A 23,212-nucleotide genomic window follows, 5' to 3' on the forward strand; every position below is an offset into this window, starting at 1 on the left:
CATTGTAGAAGGGAAAGGGGCCCCCGTTGTCTGCGTGCTCCGCCGCCCGTCCTATCCCATCCCATCCATCCATCCATCCATCATCCCTCATCCCTGGTCTCGCTAATGCAGGCCGTGGTGCCTAGTTCAAGGCAACGAGCGAGAGGAGAAAGGTGGATTTGAGTTTGGGAGGTTGGACCCTGGAATCTCGTATCACATCACACCAGGACTGTATAGGTGCAGGACGAGGGTACGGAGTACTTGTGCTCTGTACCCATTGTGTGTAGTAGCGATTGGTGCTTGTAGTAACGGGGGCGTTTTTATTCTTTCTTGCCGGACTTGAGGAAAAGTGGATCACACCTCCATACCTACCGCTCCAATACGTTCCCCCGGATGACCACTTTGTTCGATCACATCTCTTATCCACATCTTGTTCCCTCACTCACTTAGTTCTGGTGGCTCCGCCTTCCTTCAGTCCCATCATGAGAATTCCTTCCGCTGTGTGGTATGATAGGCCAGACGATGGGCCATCCTTCCACGTACCGATCAACCTTCCCTTCCCCTTCTCGTTCCAAAGGGTTCCCTCTCTTTCGCTTCCAGCATGATCCGTAGTGTTCTCTCCGGGAAGATGGTGGTGTGGATACTTTGACAATATTGCTCATCAAGGTTTACAAAGACAGTCCCACAAGGCGTTATTGCCGCAAGCAGCTAGTGCGCTGCCTCGCTGAATTCGATCCCCCTTGCGGAAATGGTAGCTTGACACCTTAGGAACCTCGAGAACCAGTCATTCTGGACGCCAAAGGTTAAAAGGGTGGCGGCATTGATTTAGAGGCTGCAGGCTAAATTGTGGTGAGTGTGGCAATTGGACGGTAGTTCCGATCCCATGCATACTGCGTTTAGATCGAGGCTGGGCATTTTGGAAGGAAGGCCGTCTGCTATAAATGTAACTTGACCTCGACGCCGTAGTATATGGTGGTTGCACTAGGGGAGGATTCAACCGCCCAGCAGCAAAATGGCAGGGATTTAGTAGTAATGTGAGTTTGCTAATTGGACATAAACCAGTTGAGTCCAGCAGATGAGGCTTCAAACAGCGAATAAGCGTGGCACTAGCATGTGTTCTTCGTGTTCAGACACCCGTGCCAGGAAAGGCGCCAGCCTTGCTGAGTACGACTATGCCTCGGTCGCGAGCGATATAGCCTTTCATCATGTTCTGTGGAAAGGAAACGAACCAGAGACTCCGGGTTAGCATTTTCCTTTCTAGTCGGTGATGGTGTGCGGGACTTTTGAGAGTTGAGTCACACGCATCATGCTGTGCCAGGAATCAGGCTAATCACCAAGGCAACCGTGGCGTTGGGCAGCATCTTACACTGAATGCGCCTTTTGTGATAGGAGGATGGAAGCGAAGGGGGATTGGCAAAAGAACATCAAATAGGCAACACAACGCACCTTGTAAATCATGTTGGCCAAGAAACACTCGACCTCATCCCTCTCGATCAATACATCCGTGGCGCCCTTATAACTCACGCGCATTCCAGCCTCAAACTCTTCGATGCGGATCCTCGTTCGGCGAATTTTGCCTGTCACTTCTCCAGTCGTTGCATCCTTGGTTTCTTCCCAGCCTGCAGCTAAGAAGACCTTCCGGAATAGGTTGCGCAGGCAGAGGTTGCGGGTGCGCTCAAGAGTGAGATAAATGCGGCGCCTGACTAGTTCGGATTCAGCTGCAGAAAGAGCATCGTCGAAGGCGGCGAGTGCACCGGCGCGAATGGCGATGATTAATGGTGTGAAGATCTTTGACAGGGTTGGATGAGGAGTCAACAGGGCATTGGTGGGCAGTTGATGGTGGTTGATGATGTGTGCAGGGACTAGGTAAGTCAGGATCTGTTCTCGATTCTTCAGGGAGTCCTTGTGACAGAGATGCAATGCCTCTGTCAGATTCTGCTCCGCATCAGTGTAGTTTTCCTGCAAGAACTCAATGACTCCGCGGTAGTATTTGAACGTGCATTGGTGAGATTTCGGAAATCGCCCTAGATTGGGTATATCATCTGCTGCGGCTTCTAAAGCTCGAATGACATTTTTGGTAAGCGAGACCGAATTGAGTTTGAAATATGTCTTGAAGAGTAAGTTGGTGGTGCTGTAAATGCCCCATCTGCGTGACTCATTCTCCTCAGCTCGGTCGCTCAAGCATATCGTGAACATGCGATTGATAGTCCATGCGGCCTGTTCCAACTTCTCGTTCTTGTTCGTGTCGCCCATGATGTCGTCTGAGAAGCCACTCGCGAAGACGTCTCCGTTTCCCTCTTTCGCCTTGTTCTCGCTGTCTGCTCTCATCGCTATCATGCGGAGATACTTTCCGGCAACGCTGAGGCAGGGAACAGTCCAGGCCTGGAATCCAAAGTTGGTGTACCCTCTAACCAGGTGATTGCACAACTCTCTGTACGAATCAAACGCCTTGGACCAGTCGCCCATGCCAGTACCTTGCCGGAGCGCCACAAGTTCTTTGACACATTTCCATAGAGCGACAAAGATGTCGACCCAAGCATTAGCCTCGGCTTTGGGCAGTTTTGCAGCATTGCGATCCTGAATAATATGATAACGCACATCTGCCGAGACCGTCTGATAATTTGATAGCTGCGCGAATGACTCGAGGCGACGGGGGTCGCGTTCTGTATCGATGGGGGCCAGACAGGATGCAAGGAGCGGACCATGCCCTACCCGCTGGGATTCATGGAAATCCGCAAAGATGCTCCCCATTAGCCCGACTTGTGGTGAAATTGTCAGGCACACGATGAACAATTTGTACGAGGTAGAAAGCAAGTTGTTTCGGCTCCTCGACTTACAAAGCAAGTCCGATCGACCAATCACCAAACCAACTTAGAAAGAGCGCCAAGGAAAACGTAACTCTTGGCACACGAACCTAGATGGAAACTTGAAATCCGAAAGCCTCGCTGCTGCACTTTCTCAGCGATCACAGCATATCGACGACGAGCCACGTTTGAGGTCGATCAAATACAGTCAAGGTATGTAAGAGTCTATCTATTCAGGTCTAGAGACTAATTACGCGCAGATGGGTAAGTCTCCGCAATGCAATTCTTTCACCTACGAGCTACATTTCGTCGATTCGAAAAGCGCCCGCGAGGGAATTTTGATTGAGTGTTTTTGCAAAAAGGATTTAGAGGACAATGATGTAGAGGGCTTTGAAGAGGTGCATACATGGAAGTAATGACGAGACTGGTTGAAGTTGCCAAAAAAACACTGTCGAAAGAGAAGGAAGATCCTCCTCCGTCTTGAGATTTGGACATCAATGATTACCAACACTCATACCAACATCCCCACATTCAAAAGAAAAGCAAACTGACGGATACAATGTCCCGTGCAGGTCGCCTTCAGGAATACCAGGTCATCGGCCGGTCGTTGCCCACCGATGCGAACCCGACGCCTAAACTGTACCGTATGCGGATCTTCGCACCCAACACCGTGGTGGCCAAGTCGCGCTTTTGGTACTTCTTGTCGAAGCTGCGTAAGCTCAAGAAATCCACCGGCGAGGTCGTGTCCCTCAACGTCATCCACGAGAAGCGGCCCTTGAAGGTCAAGAACTTTGGCATCTGGATCCGATACGATTCACGATCCGGAACCCACAACATGTACAAGGAATACCGAGAGATGAGCCGCACTGAAGCCGTCGAGGCGCTGTACCAGGACATGGCTGCCAGACATCGTGCCCGATTCAGGAGCATTCATGTACGTCCCCTTCTTCTCCTCCACAGTTTCCCCGTTTGGTCTTGAATATCTCAAAATTTCTCGACACCGCCCCATTGTTTCTGTTCCTCGGAAGAAATTATCAGTTTTGCTAACGATGTGCGCCGCTCTCAGATCCTCAAAGTCGTCGAAATCGCCAACCCTAGCGACGTCAAGCGACCATACATCAAGCAGCTGATCACGCGCAACCTCAAATTCCCGCTCCCGCACCGCAGCAGCCGTCAAAAGAAGCTCTTCACCTCTAAGAGACCTTCGACATTTGCTTAAGAACGACGTTTCCTTGCAAGCCCCCCAAGCGATTGCGAGCGTGACATGGTATTTTTGCGAAACCGAAGGGAGGGGGAAGGTTCACGGTCTAGATTTGCTGTTGCCTGTCCGTGGCGTAGAGAAAACTGAGTGATCAGGTCGGGGAAAGAGGGAGCAGACTGTTCTTGTTCGAGCTATGCATCCAAGGAAGCGACTGGACGGAATGGGATGGGGCCATGCTCGAACGACAACGATGACGATGATGGAGATGGAGACACGGAGCCTGAGCGAGGGGCCTGGGCCTGGTTCATTATTCACTGCATTGCCTGGGTGACCGCGACTTCTGACAAGCCAAAAACAAAGAAAAGAAATGTAAAAGGACATGAATGATCGATCAAATCAATCAATTCGGTCGATTCGGTCGGTCGCTCAGTGTCAGATGAGATATCCCCATGTCCATATACTCTTGCTCATGGCCATTCCCGTACTCATCCATACGACTTGGCCCCCAGTGGCGGGAGTGCGTGCAAGCTGTTCTCCTGTGTAGTTGCGCAGACAACGAGAGGCTGCTGCTGCTACTACTATTACTACTACTCCTACTCCTATTCTTTCTCCTATTATGACAACGGGCGCCCTGTTCGTGAGCCCCGTAGTGCCATTTACCTACGGAATTAACACAACAAAACTCCAAGATCAGGCACCCCAAAGGGGGAAAGAAGCAAAATCCAAGCAAAGGGAACATGTTTAGATTGCCTGGCGGACACAAACCAATTACCTAGTACTAAATACCTAACAAGCGAACCAACGGCCTGTGTAGATAACCGACTATGTAACTACTAGTACCATATAATTTGCGCAGCTCCAAAGAGCCCTCTCTTCGTTCCTGTCCTTGTAGCTGACGGCCTGATTCCTTGCCCTGTTTCCTCATAGTCGTAGTCGGAGACGTCTTTTTTCGGTTCTCGTTATCCTGGTTTTGGATTCCCCCTCTCATTCACATTCTCTTTTGTTGCGGTGTTTTGGCCCGGAGATCGAGCAGCCTCGGAGGTGGGTGTTTGGAGGCTTGGGGTCTTGCTCGTTATCGTATACGCCAGGTCGACAGGATATAGACTCGGGCCCTCGCCTTCCAGGAGTGGGATTGGAGCCATCTGCTGACCCAACGAACGAGGTGTCTTCTGTCCCCAATGGATCGTGTGTGAATCTTCCATCGTCGTGAGTCGGGGGAGGGGGGCAGTAACAACTCTCCACAGAATGGACGATCCTTTGGGCTGCTCGTCGAACTACCACGGTAGGTGTCGTATCTTCATTTTGGCGTATTCGTGCCTCATCTCAGCTCGAAGAGGCAGAGATTCGATGTCGAGGGGAACAGTGGAGAGAAGTCGTTTATCATCCAGAGGTCATGTTATTATTGTACAATGTACATAGCTAAAATGTTTGTCGCACTCGATATTAGAACCGCGAGCTGGAAAGTTCTTGCTGGGATTATGTGTGCAACTCGTAGCACATCAGCGCAAACCGAACCGCTTGTAAGCCGTGACGGTATGTGATATTGGTATCCACCGCACTGTTCTTTGTTCTGCTGCTCAGGTGCTCCAAGCGCAGCGAGTGTTCTTGACCGTGCCATATCCTCAAAGTGCGATACCATCGGGTGTCGGAGCAGAAAGACTTGGATATTCTCCCAGCACATGGCGGTCGCGGGTTATTGTTCGTTACGGCGAGGTGCTCTGGCCGTGATGATATGAATTTGGTTGTAGAAATGGACATTGGTATCAGCAGCCTGGGCCAGTGCTTCGTTGCAAAGGCGTCTAACGTGATCAGGAGGCCAATTGGAAAACTTGCACAGAGGAGCAAGGCTGATGGCTTCGAGGCCGTAGGCACCTTGTTCGTAGGCACCTCCGCCGTGGGGACCTGCGCCGTTCCCATCTGGACCCATCATCAATTGCCACCATCCTGACATGCGACGCATGTAGTCGTTCTCGTTTTGGCCCCAGTTATTCAACGGAATATGGAATACGACATGTCTAACATCCCGGAACCCGACGCGGTTCAATGTCTCGTCCACTGTCGGGTCCCAGTGAAGACGGCGACCGGCTGCCTCGTACGTAGCCTTGATGTAGAGTTCCCACCACTCCGTCAGCTTCCCCTGCTGTAGCGTGCCATCGTCACATCGAGGCTCAAAGTCGAACTCGACCCATTCGAAGTAACCACCGGGAACGAGGTGGGCAAAAATCTTGTGAAATAGAGACTCCCAGTTCGAAACACTGCCCAACCCCATCTGAAGGTGGATCAGGTCCCATGACGCCTCCCCCAAAGCCCATGGTCCTTCGTAATCCCAAGGGACGGTATAGTCGACCGAGTCACTCGGATTTGGCGGGCCCTGAAACTGTATGTCGACGCCTCTGAACTCAGCCTCCTTGAAGTCCTTCGACATGTCTATTAACCAGATGCCGGTGCCGCAACCCAAGTCGAGGACCCGAGGCCGACGTGGTCGCCCGTCCCATCCGTCTGTTTGGATTTTGAGAATTTCATGCGGGACTTCCGTAATTCGTCGGCCCTTGGGTCTGAGGACCTTGAGCATTGTGTGCACAATATCCATCCTTCTCTTTTCTGCTTCGTCGTGGGGAAACAAATATTGTCCACTGGAAACCAAAACTTGTGTCAGGCGTTTATACGAGGAAGGAGTCGGGAATACTCACAGTCTGTAGGAGCCATATTCTCGACCGTACCGTTGAACCCTTGTCCTCCAAGGAGGAAGTTCGGGAGCCATTGATCCAGTTGTGGAGGAGCGTGAGTGGATTTCGAAGTTTGGAGGGACGAAGAAGTTGGGTGCTTGGGATTGCCCGTCCCCCATTCTTCTTTACTGGAATATACCTCAATGAGTTCGGGCGAAACGGACCAAAAAGGGACCGGCACAACTTTTGCGACTCAAAGTTCGTGAAACCGACGACGAGGCGTAACGCTCCCTTGGGCCCGGGTCTGAAGATGAAGCGGCTAGGTTGAGGGAGAGGGAGGAGTTGCACAACCACTCCCAGAAAACCAGCTGAACTCGATTAGACCGGGCCAGAAAAGAGGGATCGTGTCACCCAGCATCAAGGATGTTTTTGGGTCGCTGTCTGTAGCTAATTCGCGTCTGAGATGTCCGGCGCACGAAAGAAGCGCCTCGTAACAAAGGGACTGATGGAGAGAACAGACAGACGGATGGAGCGAAGAAAGCCTCAGGTAGTCATTTAATCCCGGTAAGAGATCCTAGTTAGACGATCAGCGTACGCTACCCTCGTAGGGGCCAGATACGAGGGTGGTGGGTGTGTTGTATTGCGCTGGACTCCTCTCTTGCGCACTAGATTGACCACTTGTCAGTCGAGATTCGATTTGAAGTTTGACGAAGCTGCGGGTCAGAACTTGTACAGTTCGCATTGGAGGGGGTGTGAGAGGGGTGGGTATGGGTATGGGCAAAATCCCACCAGTTCACACGAAGGAGGGCCGATTTCGTCAGATGAAGAGTCGGAGCCCAGCACCAAAGCAGCACGAGCACCCACAAAGAAGGGTAGACATCGGGCATTGGGGTGGAGACTGACCAGGACTGACTCGAGCAGCGGGCAGCAGGATGCGGACAACAGATGGGTGGAGTGATGCACGACAGCTCACGCAGTCGGGGGGAATTCCAGCTGGCGTCCCTTCTCTTCAGGAAGCCACGGCTGGAGGCTCCGAAACTGGGATGTTCGAGCTAGGGGTGGTGGGTGGTGAGGGCTGTTGAGGACGAGTGAGGAAAAGACTCAAGCAGCCAGACTGCATGTGTGAGAAAGGGGGATTGCAGGAAGCAGCCAGCAATGCGATAGCCAGGCATGGAATACCAAGTAGGTCGCGGGTCGTTGCGCGCACTAAGCAGCCCGACTGCCAAGTTGTAAGTACGAGGCACTCTGTAATATTAATAGTAGTAACCGGTGCAAGCAGCCCAAAAGGAGACGGAGGAGAGGGCCTTTCCAAGGACTTGGGGATTACCTAGACAGAGGAGAGTACTCGGTCCCTTAGGGCTAGACAATAGGCATCCCCGCAGTAATTCTTCGCTTTATTATTGTTTGCATGCAGCTGGCAGCTGGGTGTCACCTTAAAATGCCGGTCAAGGCTAATAATACCTAGGTAGGCATTGAACCAGAAGTTGCAAGGTGGGGAACGAGGTACTGGGTAATAATTCTTCGCTAGGGCCTCACTAGGGTTTCCAGATTGCTGGGACCTCATCCTTGTGTGTAATAACTGAGAGTCGGCAGCGCCGATGACTGGCAAGACGAGGGGGCCTCGGGGGAGGCTGTCTTCCAGCACGAGCCGAAGCGCCGCAACTAACTGCATGCCGCAGGTAGCACCAGTGTGAGGGGGGTGCACGAGGGGGCTCCGTGGACATGGTTGGCACCACTTGGACCACCCATTGAGGGCACCGCAGAGTGGCCCGGCGTCCAGCACAGCGGCCAGAGGGCGTTGCCGAGAGAAGACCGGGCGTGACTCGCGGCGGCACTAGCCTAATAGCCTGTTAAAAGCCTGTTAAAGCCTGATGCAGCACCTGCGCCGTTCTGGAGGTTTGCCTCTCCGTAATTACTCAGTACATCTCTTGCCACTGCCCAGTAAATGCGATTGCTGCGGCCCATCTCTTTGGTAAATTGCAAGCCGCCACCTCGCTGCCTCTCCGTGATTCGTCGCCCGTCACCACTAACAACTTCACCGAACTCAAACGCCTTCTACAGGGCCGAGTAATCTTTTTCTTCCATCCTGCGCACCGCACACTGCACACCGCCAGTTGTTTCCCAGCATCTGTGTGAAGGGTCGAGGGTGCCTTTCGCTGCGCTGATCGCCGATTAGCCCGAACTAGTACCCCCGTCCTGCCTTCGACATGCTCCAAATTTATCAACAACTCGCCAGCTGTGCGCCATCCCAGCATGAAGATGTCTACATTTTGGCAATAGCACCGGTTGCGGGCCGTGGGCTTGCCGCCATCACCTCTGCCGATGAACTCCTCCTTCTCAACACAGATGACCTGGCCGGATCCAACCCCGTGGGGCTCCAAGGCGTGCCCCGTGGGCTCTCTTCGTTGGCCGTTGAGGACCAGGGAACAACCCTCATCTGTGCTGGAAACGACGGCACCGTGGCCATCTTTGACATCCGAACCCAATCCAGTGTTGCCCAATTCAAGTTGAGTAAGGCACAGACAAGATCCTTCTTCCAGTGCTACCTAAGCTGACTGACCATCTCTGCTGCAAGACAAACCTGTCATTTCTTTGGCGCCCAGGCTGAATGATGTGGCTGTTGGTGGAGAGGCCGTTGTGTCCATCTGGTACGTCCTCATGTGCTTTGTGTCACAATCCGCACAGCCTCCTTGCTGCCCAGGCAGATCAACCACTGATTCGGCATGGTAGGGATCGAAGACAGGGAAAACCAAGGTGGCAGAATGCAGAGGTCAACGATGAGATCACGGCGTTGGACTTCCACCCCTTTAGGAATAATCTGCTCCTTAGCGGAGGTGATGATGGTGCAATCTGCGTTTTTGACACTCAAATCCAGGAAGAACAAGACAGTCTGCTTCAAGGTGTCAACCATGGTCCGATTCACAAGGCAGGCTTCCTGGGACCGACAGATCTTTACGCTCTGAGCTCGGACCAGAATCTTGCACTGCACTCTCTCACCGTTGATGACGAAGATGTTGAAGCAGACCAGCCAGCACCCAATCAGTTGGGGGACTTAAGACCAGCCATTCCCTGCGAATACGTGATTGGCATTTTACATAGCGGCACGGACCATGTCGTGGTCTGTGGTTCACACAGGTACGGAGAACCTCTTTCTACGACAAGCTGTCTCTCAACCTGACTCTTTCCCCAGTAACTCTCGTGTTGATTTAGTCCGAGTGAGCCGAGGAACCGGGCTCAGTCTTGACCAGCGAATCATCCTCGAAAACGCTCATGGGGGAGAGGTTGTTCGATCGATATATGCAGATGAGACAGTGGGTCACTTAATCCTGTTGGATGCCGACTTGATCGCGCTAACATCCTGCGCAGGATAACACCATCTTTACGGCAGGCGAGGATGGACGAATTATGGCATTCCGTCCACAAGGAAGCCTGCTACAGACCACCCCTGCCAAAGCAACGAAATCCAGGAAGGTTCCAGGTGCAAGATACAGCCCTTATTGAACCGGGCCGGAAGGATATGCCTCCCTGCGTATTCCTGAAAGTCACGATTCGCGCCTGCCTCGGCTAGAGGGCGGGGCCAAAAGACGTAAACCGGGAATCACCTTCCAGCTACGGAGCTTTCGAACATCTCATCTGAGAGCGCTAAAACATTTTGGTTTCACCCTTCCACATACCATCACGTACCGCGTTCCGCTTGACATCCCGTAAAGATGCATCTCTTTGTCATTTGCACTCTTACAGTTATCTTGGCTGGCCAATCTCTTAGTGTGAGCTGTCCCTGTGGTTGGCTACTGGACGAGCAGGATGCAGTATACACGCACCGACTTTAGGAGAATTTCACCCAGTATCCCGACATTGAGTTACTTCTCAACAACCCAGAGGCTGCCAAGTTCAACCGAGATTGGATGATCTACGATTATTAGCAGCGCGCCGACAATCCAACCATTCGCCTGAACGCTAAATATGACTGGACCAACGTCAAGATCAAGGACAAGCACCTCGTAATGAGGCAGCGCGGCTTTAGCCGGGCAGATTTTGATGCTTACTCGACCGTCAGCATCGCTGGTATCCAAAGTCGACGGCTTGACATGCTCCACGGAACCTACCGAACAGTTTTCAAAGTCGAAGGCTCCGAGGGTGGCGCCTGTGCAGGATTCTTTTGGTATCATGTGAGCAGCTTTCCACCCTCGTGCCGAACTCGAGACGGGAAGGCTAATTCTACACTGTAGGACGACCGATCAGAAGTTGACATAGAAGTTATCACGAAGGGTACTTCGGTGGTGAATAACACGGTCAGCTTCACTTCCCACCCGTCTCGCGCACCAAACGGCTCTCCCATCCCAGGCGCGACGCTCTCGAAGTCTTTGAGCGATCCGAAATTAAACCCTGACGCTTTTCGCGAATATCGATTCGACAGCCATCCGGAACTCGGAGTCGCGTACTACGTCGATGGCAAGCTCATCCATACCAACACTGATAACGTCCCAGACGAGGGCGGCAATCTACAACTCAAACTGTGGGCAGACGGGAACAAGTGGTGGAGCGGAACACCCAGCACCACGGACGTATTTATGATCGTGGAGAGTATTGTGGCATACTATAACACCTCGACTCTGGAACCTGCTTGGTTGGACAGCTGCACAGCTGCTGGAGGTCCAAGCAAAAGGACGATTTGCACTATCTAATACTTCGACTGGCGAGGCACCGGGGGAAAAAGCCGAATGGATATTCCCTTGATTTCAACCTAAGACCCATGCCTTTTTTTTTTCCTTGTGCGGTTATCGACTTTTCCGGTGTCCTCAGCTGGGCTCTGCCCCCAATGCCCACGAATCCTCCATCGCTATTCCAAGCACCAAGGTCCACCAAATAGTCAGCCACAACCACCTCCCTTCTCACATTCATATGCAGCAGAGAAAGAAAACGGGAAGGAAATGGCACAAAGAAACAATCAACAGCTCAGATTCCTAAACGATCATTTAGCTTAAATTACTTAGACGACACTGCCGATTTCGCCATTCCAATCACCAATTGCGAAAGCATCATGTTCGGCCCAAAAATGTCTCCTTCACATACGTCCGCGAGTGCGGATGTTGTAAGTGCAGCCAACTTACATTAGAACAGTTATCTCTTTAGGTAACAAGCCGGACTTAGAAATAAGTAGCGAAGTCTGACACGGGATATGGAGCATGGAATGCGGCTCCTTCTCAAGCCGGCCATCGTCATTGCACGCTCTCTTTCTCCCATCATACACAGCACATCGCTGGCAGATTTCAGGAAACGGCTGACGCAGGATGCCATCTCAGGCACCAGGCATCCTCTTCGTCTTGCCGACCAACCAACCGCCCTGGATGTTACATTGAACCGATATGATCTACATGGAGGATCCGGACCGGGTCAAGTGCCCACTCAGGCAGCATCTTTCTGGCCAAGCATATATCTGAGCGAAAGCTTCACATTGCGCAATATGCCTGTGTTGAAGCAGGCGGCTGAATGAGAATGACTTACGTCGTGTCCAACAGCTCAGATGCTCTGTTCGGTCCTGCGTACGAGGGTCCGTTCAGACACTTCGACTTCACGGTCCTCTTCGAAGATACAATTCTCACCGTCCTTCCTGCTACCCTCTTCCTTGTCACCGCCAGTGCGAGGGCAATATGGTTGACAAGCAAACCGAACAAGGTCATAACCTCCTTCAGCCGATTGACCAAACTTGTAAGACGCTGTTCCAGAATGGTGCGCCCGCAGGCAAGCTCACATGTCATAGGTACTCCTGTCTGCATTTGTCACTGTGCAACTGACGATTCTTCTTACCCGCGCAACCAACATGGAAGCAGCTACAGAGGCTTCAATCGCTGGCGCCGCTCTTGACTTTGCAGCTGCTTGCGTGCTTTTCGTTCTTTTCTGCTTCGAACATTCACGCTCAGTGACACCATCCACCATCATTGGACTCTATTTGATAGTTTCATTTCTCTTTGGCGTGGTCCAGCTGCGAACCTTCTATCTGCTCCGTGGATATGCTGCCAAGGGCATTGCCAATCTATTAACCCTGTCCCTGGCGATCAAGCTTGGTGTGCTGGTCACTGAAGTCGTCGAGAAGCGCAGGATACTTCTGGAGCAGTATCGCGATCTGCCGCCCGAAGCCACTAGCGGTGTTTACAACAAGTCAGCCTTCTGGTGGCTGAACCCGTTATTGAGGCTGGGATTTGGCAAGACATTGAAAGTTGACGATCTTTACAACCTGGACGAAAAGCTAGCATCTGCCAATGTCGCCGGAGGCTTTAGACGGAAGTGGGCAGATATCAAGGAAGATCACCGCTTCAGCCTCCTCTTCGTGTCGGCTTACGTTCTGAGATGGCAACTACTGGCCTCGGCTTGTCCTCGCCTTTTCCTCATCGGTGCCAAATTTGCACAGCCATTCCTGGTCCAAGAAACGATTCAGTTTGTTGGTAACAGCCACGCCCACGCAGCGGCCACTGGGTGGGGACTTGCAGGGGCATGCTTCCTGGTTTACTTCCTCCAAGCTATTTTCACAGCAGCATACCGTCATCTTCTGAATCGATGTGTCACCCAGATACGCGGAGGATTGATTTCTCTGCTCTACCAGAAGAAGCTTGAGCTTAGCGTCGCCACTGTCGACCCATCCGCGTCATTAACCCTGATGTCGTCCGATGTGCAAAGAATTGTTGACCCACTCGGGCTGCTGCACGAGTCCTGGGGCAGCATTGTCGAACTTGGTGTCGCCATATATTTGTTGTATCGAAGCCTTGGCGCTGCTTGTTACGCGCCAGCGGTCGTATATGCGATGTCCATGTTAGGCACCTCCTGGGTTGTCCGAGTCATCGGTCTATACCAGAAGCAATGGTTGAACGCCGTCCAGACTCGTGTCTCGTTCACCTCGGCCTTGCTGCATTCTATGAGAAATGTCAAACTACTGGGCATGTCTTCGATCATCAAGGACCGCACGCAGGGTCTTCGGCTGACAGAGATCAATGAATGCAAAAGGTACCGCATCATCACCAACGTCCAGGTACTCCTTCAAAATGAACATATGGTCTTTGCGCCATTCGCAACGTTCCTTCTCTACTACATCAGGTCTATGGAAACGGGAGAAGCGCTCGATCTAGCGACCGCTTTCGGCATATTAACTATATTTAGATTGATTGAATTGCCTATGAACAATTTGTTGTACAGTTGTCCGCAATTGGCGAGCTCTCTTTCATGCTTTGAACGGATTCAGAAATATCTACTATCGAATACCCGAAACGATAATCGCCTCTCGTTGCCTAACGCCTATGATTCCGGTAGGTACTGGGGAAGCTCTGCTGCGGATGCAGAGTCAATTGAGATGAGTCAATTAAGCGGTGCCAATCGAAGCCCAGTGGAGGAGGCTTTGGTTCTGAAGAATTGCTCCTTTGGCTGGAGTGAACAGAGTGTGCCAGTTGTGCAGGATGTCGATCTGTCTGTATGTGCTGGTTGGATCGCCACGATCATTGGTCCTGTTGGCTGCGGAAAATCCACTCTGCTCAGGGGTATTCTCGGCGAGACTCCTGTGTCTCGTGGGTTTGTCTACATTCAAGGCCAGTCTGTCGCCTTTGCTGATCAGGAGCCTTGGATTCAAAATGGCACGGTTAGAGATGCCATTCGCGGCTCGAGCTCAAGAGATATTCCATACGAAGGTGACTTCTCGTATCAGGAAGTTGTGGATTGTTGTGGAATGACTGAAGATATCTCACTGCTTGCAAAGGGTGACAAGACTTTGATTGGTTCCAAAGGCATGTCGCTGAGCGGGGGACAAAAACAACGGCTGGCTCTCGCCAGAGCTGTCTATTCGAGGACACCGATCCTTGTACTCGATGACGTCTTCTCCGGCCTCGACAATGATACGGAAGACTTGATATTCAAGAAACTTTTCAGTCGCTCTGGACCCCTGAGACGGCAGAAGACGACGGTCATTTTGGTCACTCATGCCGTACACCGGCTTCCATGTGCAGATTTCATTGTTAGCCTGGATGCGAATGGTCGGATTTCCGAGCAAGGTAATTACCTCAATCTGGTGAATCAGGGTGGCTACGTCCACAGCCTTGATGTTCGGTTCAGAAAGGAGCACGACTATCCCACTAAGGAAGAAGCCAAGACCTCTGTTGAGATCGAAACAATCTATAAAGCACCCACAGGACCCCCAACAGTTGATGAAGAGACTGGAAATGTTCAGGATCTCCTACGGAGGACCGGCGAGTGGGCCACGTATAAACACTGGTTCCGATCCTGCGGGTACATCTCAAGCTTACTGTCCGTCGTCTGGGCGTTTCTCTTTGTCATCGCCGTCCAGACACCTGGTGTGCTGGTCAAAGCCTTTTCCAGCAACACTTCTTCACAGGCGACCACATTCATTGTCATCTTCGGGATAACATGCATCGTTGCGGCGGTAGCCCTCCTGCTTTACGTAGTTCAGATCCTCCAAGACATGCTACCCAACAGCTCTAGCAACCTCCATCTGAGTCTCCTGGAGGCGGTCTTGAATGCGCCGCTGTCCTTCTTCACGCGCACCGACATTGGTAAGATAACTAATATGTTTTCTCAGGATATGGCACTGGTCGACACCGATTTGCCATTCTCCTACGCGGATTTCGTCTTATCCTTTGTATCTTGTGTCGCCGGACTGGGACTTATGGTTGCCTCTGGCACAGGATATTTCGCTGCCACCATCCCTGTTGTTCTCGCAGCCCTGTATGGGATCCGAAAATACTATCTGAGAACCAGTCGCCAATTGCGTCTTTTAGACCTGGAGGAGAAGGCCCCCCTGTATACATTGTTCGGAGAGACCGCCGCCGGGCTGGTGAGCGTTCGTGCCTTTGGATGGACAGACAAATTCGGAGAGCAGAATCTGGAGCTCCTGGATCGAAGCCAACGTCCATTCTATCTGATGTACTGTATCCAACAATGGCTCGGGATTGTCCTCGATTTCTTGGTTACAGCTCTTGTGACTATACCAATGGTGATTATTGTGGCGAAGCGGCAGTCCATCGAGCCAGGACTTGTCGGTTTGGGCCTGTTGAGCACCGTCAACCTAAGCAGCAATCTGACAAATCTGGTACGGTGTTGGACGAACATGGAGACCAGCATTGGAGCAATCAGCCGATTGAGGGACTTTGCCAAGAATACTGAATCAGAGCACAAGGCGCGGGAAGCTGAGCCGGTCCCGAACCAATGGCCGGAGAGTGGACAAGTGGGTTTTCACGGGCTTTGGAGCCAGTTACTCTACGGACTCGGTGTTAGTTTTGAGGGACATTGACTTGCAAGTGCGGCATGGTGAGAAGTTGGGCATCTGTGGCAGGTCGGGAAGTGGCAAGAGTTCAATGCTGGCCAGTCTCTTCCATCTCCTCGAGTTTCGCAGTGGACAGATTCAGATCGATGGAGTCGACATCTCCCGCGTTTCCCGCGAAATTCTGCGTGCGAAGATCAATGTGATTCCGCAGGAACCTTGGTGGGTGACCACCGAGTCAGTGCGGTTCAACATGGATCCATGGGCGACTGCGAATGCAGAACTCGACGGCCCTGTCGGACGCGGCGAATGCGACGCACTGTTCATATCCTGCCTGACCGAGTGTCAGATCTGGCACGCCATCCGAGAGAGAGGCGGGCTCGACGCGGTAATGACGCCCGACTTTTTGAGCCACGGACAACGTCAGCTGTTCTGCTTGGCCCGGGCGATGGTGCGGCAGAGTAAAGTCGTGGTACTGGACGAAGTCAGTGCGAATGTTGATGTCAAGACTGACCAGCTCATGCAACGGATCATCCGCGAACGGTTCAAAGACTGCACTGTCATTGCGGTAGCACATCGACTGAACACGATTGAGGATTCGGATCGGGTCGTGGTCTTGAGTCAGGGGAGGGTGATGGAGGTTGGAGAGCCGAAAGCGTGGTTGGGGGCCGAAGGGAGTCGGTTCAAGGATCTCTATGAATCATGAGAATGAGATTGATATGGGTTGATCAAGGAGACAGAGAGCGTGCTACATCCAGCACCTCGTACGTCCTATCGAGCTATGTTGATCTACGGTGAGACGGGTACAGAACGAGCCTTGATGAAAACAAATGCCACGGGCAGACGGTCAGACTGGACGGCGACGGTCTTGGCAGTGAACAAAAGGCCTGTGTAGAGAGGAGGGACTTGTAGGACTTGGCTCGAACCTGACTTTTTACTTAGATGTAGTACTTTGTTTGCCTTTGAGGTGGTGCTGCTCTCTCCTTTCTATTCGCTATATATCTGACACAACGGCTGCCACTTCGTCCTGGTTGAGTACTCTTGGGCTACATGAGATACGGCGTCCGTCTTGTGTCAGACTGTGCCCACTTATTTTCCCACTCGACCTCACCAGCCACGTGCTACTCCCGATATCGGCGGCGCTCACTTTCTGCTCTGAGCCATTTTGCTAAAGCAGTTACGCAGTACCAGGAGTATTCGCTATTCGGTCGAAGGTGACCTGAAATTACCATAAACCGCTACGTGCATAAAAAGAAATCTATAATGCCTACATTTAATATCGTCGTGTTCGCCGGCGACTATGCAGGTCCTGAGGTATGCTGGTGTTCCTGGGATTGAAGACTTTGACATGACAATGGCTGACGGCGAGGATGGCGACAGGTGACCAAGGAGGCTGTAAAGGTCCTCAAGGTGGTAGAGAAGTGCTCCAAAGATGTCAAGTTCAATTTCCAAGACCACCTGCTGGGAGGGGTGAGTGTTGCTTCCACAAGGATCCTTGGCCTGTTCTACATGAAGCCGCCCCTTTACCACTGACCTCTGGCATGCCTCACCAGTGCTCGATTGACGTTCACGGCACCCCGCTGACGGACGACGCCCTCAACGCCGCCAAATCCGCCCATGCCGTCCTTCTCGGCGCCATCGGCGGTCCCAAGTACGGCGTGGGCAAGGTGCGTCCTGAGCAAGGGCTCCTCAGACTCCGCAAGGAGATGGGCACGTTTGGCAATCTACGACCCTGTTTCTTCGCCTCTCCCAGCCTCGCCTCCCGCTCGCCGCTCAAAGAAGAGGTCTGCCGGGGCACGGATTTCATGATTGTCCGTGAACTGACGGGGGGGATCTACTTTGGCGAGCGGGTCGAAGGGAACCCGGAAGACGGCGAGAACGAATGGGCCGAGGACCGCGAACCGTACTCGAGACGGGAGATTGAACGCATCACGCGCCTCGCAGCGTACCTCGCGCTGGCAAAGAACCCGCCTTCCAAGGTCTGGAGTCTCGACAAGGCCAACGTGCTCGCCACGTCGCGCCTGTGGCGCCGCGTCTTCACCGAGACGATGCAGAAGGAATTCCCACAGCTGACATTCGAGCACCAACTGATCGACTCGGCCGCGATGATCATGGTGAAGAACCCGCGCGCCCTGAACGGCGTCATCGTCACGTCAAACCTGTTCGGCGACATCATCTCCGACGAGGCCTCCGTCATCCCCGGTTCTCTGGGCCTGCTCCCCAGCGCCAGTCTGAGCGGCGTGCCCGACGGCAAGGGCCTGTGCAACGGCATCTACGAGCCCATCCACGGCTCCGCACCCGACATCGCGGGAAAGGGCGTCATTAACCCCGTCGCGGCCATCCTCAGCGTCGCCATGATGTTGCTGTACAGTCTCAACATGGCCAAGGAGAGCGTGCTCGTCGAGCAGGCCGTCAGGGTCGTCATCGACAAGGGCATCGTCACCAGAGACATTGGCGGGGAAAACTCCACCGTCGAAGTCGGCGACGCGGTCGCCAGGGAGTTGGAGAGTTTGTTCAATAGCCAGTGAGAAGTGTGGTGCGTATGAGAGAGACGCACACACACAGAGAGAGAGAGAGAAGGGAGATGGGTATCTCGCTGGGGAACATGTCCCACGCCGGTCTAATCTCCGCCATGTCGTAGCCTCGAGCACTCGCTTCATGCATATTCTGCACCGTGAATAGAGAAAGGGAGGCAGTCAGTGATGAATCACAGGAATAAAAAAAAGTTGTTCTTTTTGGGGAAAACACAACCTGAAGAAAATCCGAATTAAATCTGAGGGTCATTCCATCTCATCCAAGTACTTACATCATTCCACATAATAGTTTTCCTGTACCGGGGCCCTGGGGCGTTGGGCCCCTTCATCCATATACACCATTTCATAATAGTATAGATCCTAAGCTGCTTTAGCCCGTCGACATTCCAGCACCATATGCCCTCTGCAAACGGGTATCCCAAAGCCAAAAGTACCACCGCGAAACGCCAGTCGCGTCTGTCCATCCATAATGAGAATTCATGATCATGGGTCCTGTTGTAGTCATGTACCTCATCCAAGTCATCCGTCAATTCATGAACCAGTCCCTGTGATATCAAGCCCTGCCATTTGCCCACTCTTGAATCCGTCTTTCTTCTCCCCTTGCTATTTAGCCAGGGAGTCTTCCCGCCTCGTCGAGCCCAGCCCGTCGTCGTCTATTTGTCGCTCGTCGTCCTATCCCTCGACCTAGGTTTTCACCCTCGGCTGGGTCCTGCAGGTTGCCTCCTCCTTGGCCGAGCATTTCCAGCATCTGCTGCATCTCCATGGGCATGCCAGGCAACGGATTTTCTCGACCCCTGACGTAACCATTCAAAAGACCCATGGCCGCTTGCCCTGCATTCGCATAATTCGCCGCTAATGCTTCACGCGCTCGCTGGATGAAGTCCTGGTTCATGTGGTGGTTCGCTCCATTCCCCAGTCCAAACATGCGCGGAGCTTGGCCGTCGCCGTCATCGCCGACCCCCATTTGCTGCATGCGTCGAGCTAGCTCCTCGTCGCGGTTAACCTGGTCCCGACGCCTGTCCATTTCTTGTTGATACCGCAGAGGATCACCCAAGTGCGCATCAATAGCTTCGTAGTTGAACCAGGGACAGTCACAAGATTTCCACTTCAGACCGCACACCATACAGAACTCGGCGGTGCAGCGACATGTCATGTGATTGCAGCCTTCCTTCAGCTCAACCATGGCGTGACAGCTATAGCACCTTTGCCAGCCCTTCTCCTTCGCTGTTTCGATGAAAGCTTTCGTTTCCGGGTCCTTAGGACATTCACGTGTAGTGTGCATCTTCTGAGAACACATCGGACAGACCTTTGTTTTGCATTGTTTGCACCGTCCCACTTTACGCCCATTCTCTATCGTGATATAGTGCGGTTTGATCCAAGCGCCACATTTTCGGCCGGGGCAATATATTCGGTTTTTGGTTTTGTATTCTTGAAACTTGCGGTTCCATAGCACCTTGAACTTGTCATCGAACAATTTCTCGACGTGCTTGAGTGCAATGTGTTGATCGGTACAACAGCGAGGGGGCATGTGCGCAGGATCCTTAACAGACATGGTAAAAACTCGCTTAAGGCATGAATTGCACATGCGATGTTTGCAGGGCAGTAGGGCAGATTGAGCCACCGGGATCTCATCGTCGCCACACGTGAGACAGGAGACTTTTCTTTGTGTCGTAGGTTTGGGTGGCAGAAGTCCGCTCAACAGACTTGGTCCTTTCTTGGGCGTTCCTGGGCCGTCTGAAGATTTTGCAACACCCACTTCAGCCTTGGGCTTTGAAGTTGTAGCGTTTCTCTTGATTTCGGGCTTTTGTGGTTTCTCGACCAAACCCGAGGTTTGACGCGGTAGTGGCTGGGGCTCGTCTACTGCGCAGAGGGGTCTACCAAATGCGATCAGCCTTGTGCGCGATATCAGACAATCAAACTTACTCGTCAAAGACATAGACTTCCTTCCTTCTTGATGGCTCCGTGGATCGTCGCTCCGATGGTCGGCGCGTCGCTTCTTTCTTTCTGGGATTTTGTCCTTGGGGATTTGTTCTCTGGGTGCGAAGTGGTTCCGTCTGCGTTGCGCCTGCGCCTGATACTCGTACGGACTTGGAATATACGTAGTCGTCTTCGCTGTCATGTTGGACTGCGCCTCTTCGATTATCGTCTGAGCGTGTGTTGGAGCGGCGCTCGGGTCGACGATCATCTCGCACAGAAACTTGCACCCGTGCAGCCTTGTGTCGCCTCTCCTTCTCTTCATCCCCCTGCGACGTCTTTTGCCGTTTCCAATACTCGTATTTCATGTCTTTTCCTTTTTGTCTTTCCTCGGGAGATTTGGTTAAATATGCGAGTCTAGCGTTTCTAAGGGTATCGATGTCAACGGGGCTATTAACGGTAGCGGGCGATTTTGGTGTGACACTGTCATTCTCGGCCGTCTTGCGGGATTTTGGCATTTCAGTGTCACCATGTTGGTGTCGATGAGTCTTCCTTCTCTTGACCTCGTTCCCAGCCATGGCTGACTTTTCCTAGGCCAGCGACAGCTTCTTCAGATGACCAAACACCAAGACTTAGTGCGTTTGGGCCGCGATGTAGTGTTAAGAGCCAATCACTGGGTGGCGCAGGTAGCATCCACTCTCGTGGAGTGACGAGCAGGTTGGCGAGCACGCGGTGCTGTGTGCTGCAGGAGCATCATCTTCTGAATTTGCTGGCAGGATGTGTAGCCTCTGCAATGAGGCAGCCAATAGTGGCAAGCCAGCTGGCAGTTGACCTTGGAGGCGGGTTGGGCGGGACACTTGGATAGCCAAGATAGCCACCGAATAGCCTATCCGAGCCTCCTCTCGATTTCGCCGCAGCCTTGGACTAGCATCTTCTGTACCCAGTAACTATGATTGGCTTCCCCGCATGAACGTTTCTCCGACCCGAGACCACACTCGTAAGTCGCCGCCAACATCAAGAGGGATCGTTTCGACTCTCGACAATAGATCAAATCACGACGGGAATACTGCAACAGCTAGTTTCCTCTTCTACGGATTGCAGCATCTGCAACCCACTATCTTTCAGAATGGTGGATGGGGACTGCTGGCGGCAACGTTTGCCTCCGAAGCAATATTTTACTTCACGCCCTATCACAACTGCCGAGCGGTAAAATCTAAGAAATATCAACCCAGCAATATGCCAGGAGCATTCAACTTCTCGAGCTTTCCACTGGCGAGGTGGCAAACACCATGTCCAATCCATTCATTTATACGAACCCACGGGCGAGCTCATGGACACATACGTATGATACAGACATAAACCTTGCTCAGGCTTTTCACAAGCACCTTCCGGGGTATGAAGAGACCCCCCTGGTGCCTCTAGATGACCTCGCAAGGGAGCTGGGAGTCCAAGCAATCTTTGTCAAAGACGAGAGCAGCCGATTTGGATTGCCGTCGTTTAAGATCCTGGGAGCTTCATGGGGCACCTTTCGTGCAATCGCCGAGAAGCATGGACTTCCTCTTGACTCGAGCCTTGGAGATATTGCGGATGCAGCAAAGAAATCGAAGACAATACTCTTTGCGGCAACAGAAGGAAACCACGGCCGGGCTGTTGCGAGAATGGGCAAGATACTGAAGATTCCTGTTTGGATTTTCATGTCCAAATTTGCCGATCACGAGACCTGTCAAAAGATCGAAAGCGAAGGTGCCAGAGTCACAGTTATCTCGGGCAACTACGATGATGCCGTCTCAATGGCCTTCCAGGAATCACAGCAGGCGCCAACGGGCCTTCTTGTTCAAGACAATGCCTTTGATGGATACGAGCAAATTCCAGCTTGGATCGTTGAAGGCTATTCGACGCTTCTGTCCGAAGTCGAGCGGCAACTCAAAGAACAAACCCTGAAAGCGACCATGATTGTTACTCCTATTGGCGTTGGGTCTCTGGGCCACTCTGTTGCCGCTTATTGCAAGTCTAACGGCAGGCAAATCGGGGTTGTGGCAGTGGAGCCCGAGAACGCTGCGTGTTTGCACCAAAATCTCAAGGTTGGGAAATGGAATACAATCGACACGTCGGCAACTATCATGAGTGGGATGAATTGTGGGACTGTCTCGCCTATTGCCTGGCCAATTCTTTCCGAAGCGGTCGACATCAGCATCACAATATCAGACTCGGAATGCCATCAATCCGTGCAGTACCTGCAGGCCCATGGTGTCAATGCTGGGCCTTGTGGAGCTGCGGCACTTGCTGCAGTGAAGAAGATCGGGTCGACAGGTTCTTTGCCCGTAGGCATGTCTAATGATGCTGTTATTGTACTGTTAAGCACCGAGGGTGCCAGAGCCTACGCATCTCCTTGAATGGCTTCCTAAGATCCATCGAGCGTGAGTTGGATACTTTCAGATGTGATGGACAGTTCTCGAGAATCCGTCGTAAGAAGCAAAACCGCCTTGTTGTAGAGGGAGCCATTCTCCAGCATAAAAGACCTCGATTCACACTGTCATGTATTCGATCGCATCCGAGCCAGCTGCCCCTAGCAGACAATATTATCCCTTATCCCACTGGGCCGTCTGGCGGGTACTCACTTTTCAGCGCATCATTTTGCACAGTCAAGCCCTCCTTATTCGCAACGGAATTCGAGGTTTAGGGCCGTTGCTTCTCGGGACATGATAATTTCGCCAACTTCCCCCCTTGCTCAGAGTTGTTGTGAAGACCTTTCCAGTTGAAATTCGGACTCACTAAATCCACCTGGGGTTTCAGCTATTAGCACCAATAAATCCCTCGCTAATTCTGGATCGGATCGGAGCCCGTCTTCGAGCATT

General features: G+C 52.4%; 9 protein-coding genes across 9 annotated transcripts; 6 read left to right on the forward strand and 3 right to left on the reverse strand.

Annotated features, from left to right (window-relative positions):
- Nucleotides 1-1,236: 1,236 nt before the first annotated feature.
- On the reverse strand, nt 1,237-2,730 carry Z519_11968 (uncharacterized protein; the record flags this gene model as incomplete). The annotated part of the gene is made up of 2 exons (XM_016769676.1): nt 1,237-1,288; nt 1,346-2,730. 2 exons carry the CDS (start codon nt 2,728-2,730, stop codon nt 1,237-1,239), a joined length of 1,437 nt encoding a protein of 478 aa, XP_016614001.1.
- Nucleotides 2,731-3,342: 612 nt separating this feature from the next.
- On the forward strand, nt 3,343-4,002 carry Z519_11969 (60S ribosomal protein L20-B; the record flags this gene model as incomplete). The annotated part of the gene is made up of 2 exons (XM_016769677.1): nt 3,343-3,717; nt 3,850-4,002. 2 exons carry the CDS (start codon nt 3,343-3,345, stop codon nt 4,000-4,002), a joined length of 528 nt encoding a protein of 175 aa, XP_016614002.1.
- A 1,675-nt stretch (nt 4,003-5,677) lies between these two features.
- Z519_11970 (uncharacterized protein) lies at nt 5,678-6,745 on the reverse strand (the record flags this gene model as incomplete). Its single annotated transcript, XM_016769678.1, has 2 exons — nt 5,678-6,617; nt 6,675-6,745. The coding sequence occupies 2 exons, from the start codon at nt 6,743-6,745 to the stop codon at nt 5,678-5,680; spliced, it is 1,011 nt and encodes a 336-aa protein (XP_016614003.1).
- A 2,112-nt stretch (nt 6,746-8,857) lies between these two features.
- Nucleotides 8,858-10,151, forward strand: Z519_11971 (uncharacterized protein; the record flags this gene model as incomplete). The annotated part of the gene is made up of 5 exons (XM_016769679.1): nt 8,858-9,161; nt 9,226-9,298; nt 9,381-9,785; nt 9,841-9,961; nt 10,017-10,151. The coding sequence occupies 5 exons, from the start codon at nt 8,858-8,860 to the stop codon at nt 10,149-10,151; spliced, it is 1,038 nt and encodes a 345-aa protein (XP_016614004.1).
- A 503-nt stretch (nt 10,152-10,654) lies between these two features.
- Z519_11972 (uncharacterized protein) lies at nt 10,655-11,335 on the forward strand (the record flags this gene model as incomplete). Its single annotated transcript, XM_016769680.1, has 2 exons — nt 10,655-10,819; nt 10,880-11,335. The coding sequence occupies 2 exons, from the start codon at nt 10,655-10,657 to the stop codon at nt 11,333-11,335; spliced, it is 621 nt and encodes a 206-aa protein (XP_016614005.1).
- Nucleotides 11,336-12,146: 811 nt separating this feature from the next.
- Nucleotides 12,147-16,615, forward strand: Z519_11973 (uncharacterized protein; the record flags this gene model as incomplete). Its single annotated transcript, XM_016769681.1, has 3 exons — nt 12,147-12,359; nt 12,412-15,738; nt 15,818-16,615. 3 exons carry the CDS (start codon nt 12,147-12,149, stop codon nt 16,613-16,615), a joined length of 4,338 nt encoding a protein of 1,445 aa, XP_016614006.1.
- Nucleotides 16,616-17,172: 557 nt separating this feature from the next.
- Nucleotides 17,173-18,437, forward strand: Z519_11974 (3-isopropylmalate dehydrogenase A; the record flags this gene model as incomplete). The annotated part of the gene is made up of 3 exons (XM_016769682.1): nt 17,173-17,223; nt 17,290-17,379; nt 17,463-18,437. The coding sequence occupies 3 exons, from the start codon at nt 17,173-17,175 to the stop codon at nt 18,435-18,437; spliced, it is 1,116 nt and encodes a 371-aa protein (XP_016614007.1).
- A 613-nt stretch (nt 18,438-19,050) lies between these two features.
- Nucleotides 19,051-20,935, reverse strand: Z519_11975 (uncharacterized protein; the record flags this gene model as incomplete). The annotated part of the gene is made up of 2 exons (XM_016769683.1): nt 19,051-20,317; nt 20,367-20,935. The coding sequence occupies 2 exons, from the start codon at nt 20,933-20,935 to the stop codon at nt 19,051-19,053; spliced, it is 1,836 nt and encodes a 611-aa protein (XP_016614008.1).
- Nucleotides 20,936-21,646: 711 nt separating this feature from the next.
- Z519_11976 (uncharacterized protein) lies at nt 21,647-22,750 on the forward strand (the record flags this gene model as incomplete). Its single annotated transcript, XM_016769684.1, has 1 exon — nt 21,647-22,750. The coding sequence occupies one exon, from the start codon at nt 21,647-21,649 to the stop codon at nt 22,748-22,750; it is 1,104 nt and encodes a 367-aa protein (XP_016614009.1).
- Nucleotides 22,751-23,212: the final 462 nt, after the last annotated feature.

The sequence above is a fragment of the Cladophialophora bantiana genome (genome assembly GCF_000835475.1).
Source record: "Cladophialophora bantiana CBS 173.52 unplaced genomic scaffold supercont1.25, whole genome shotgun sequence".
NCBI lineage: Eukaryota > Fungi > Ascomycota > Eurotiomycetes > Chaetothyriales > Herpotrichiellaceae > Cladophialophora > Cladophialophora bantiana.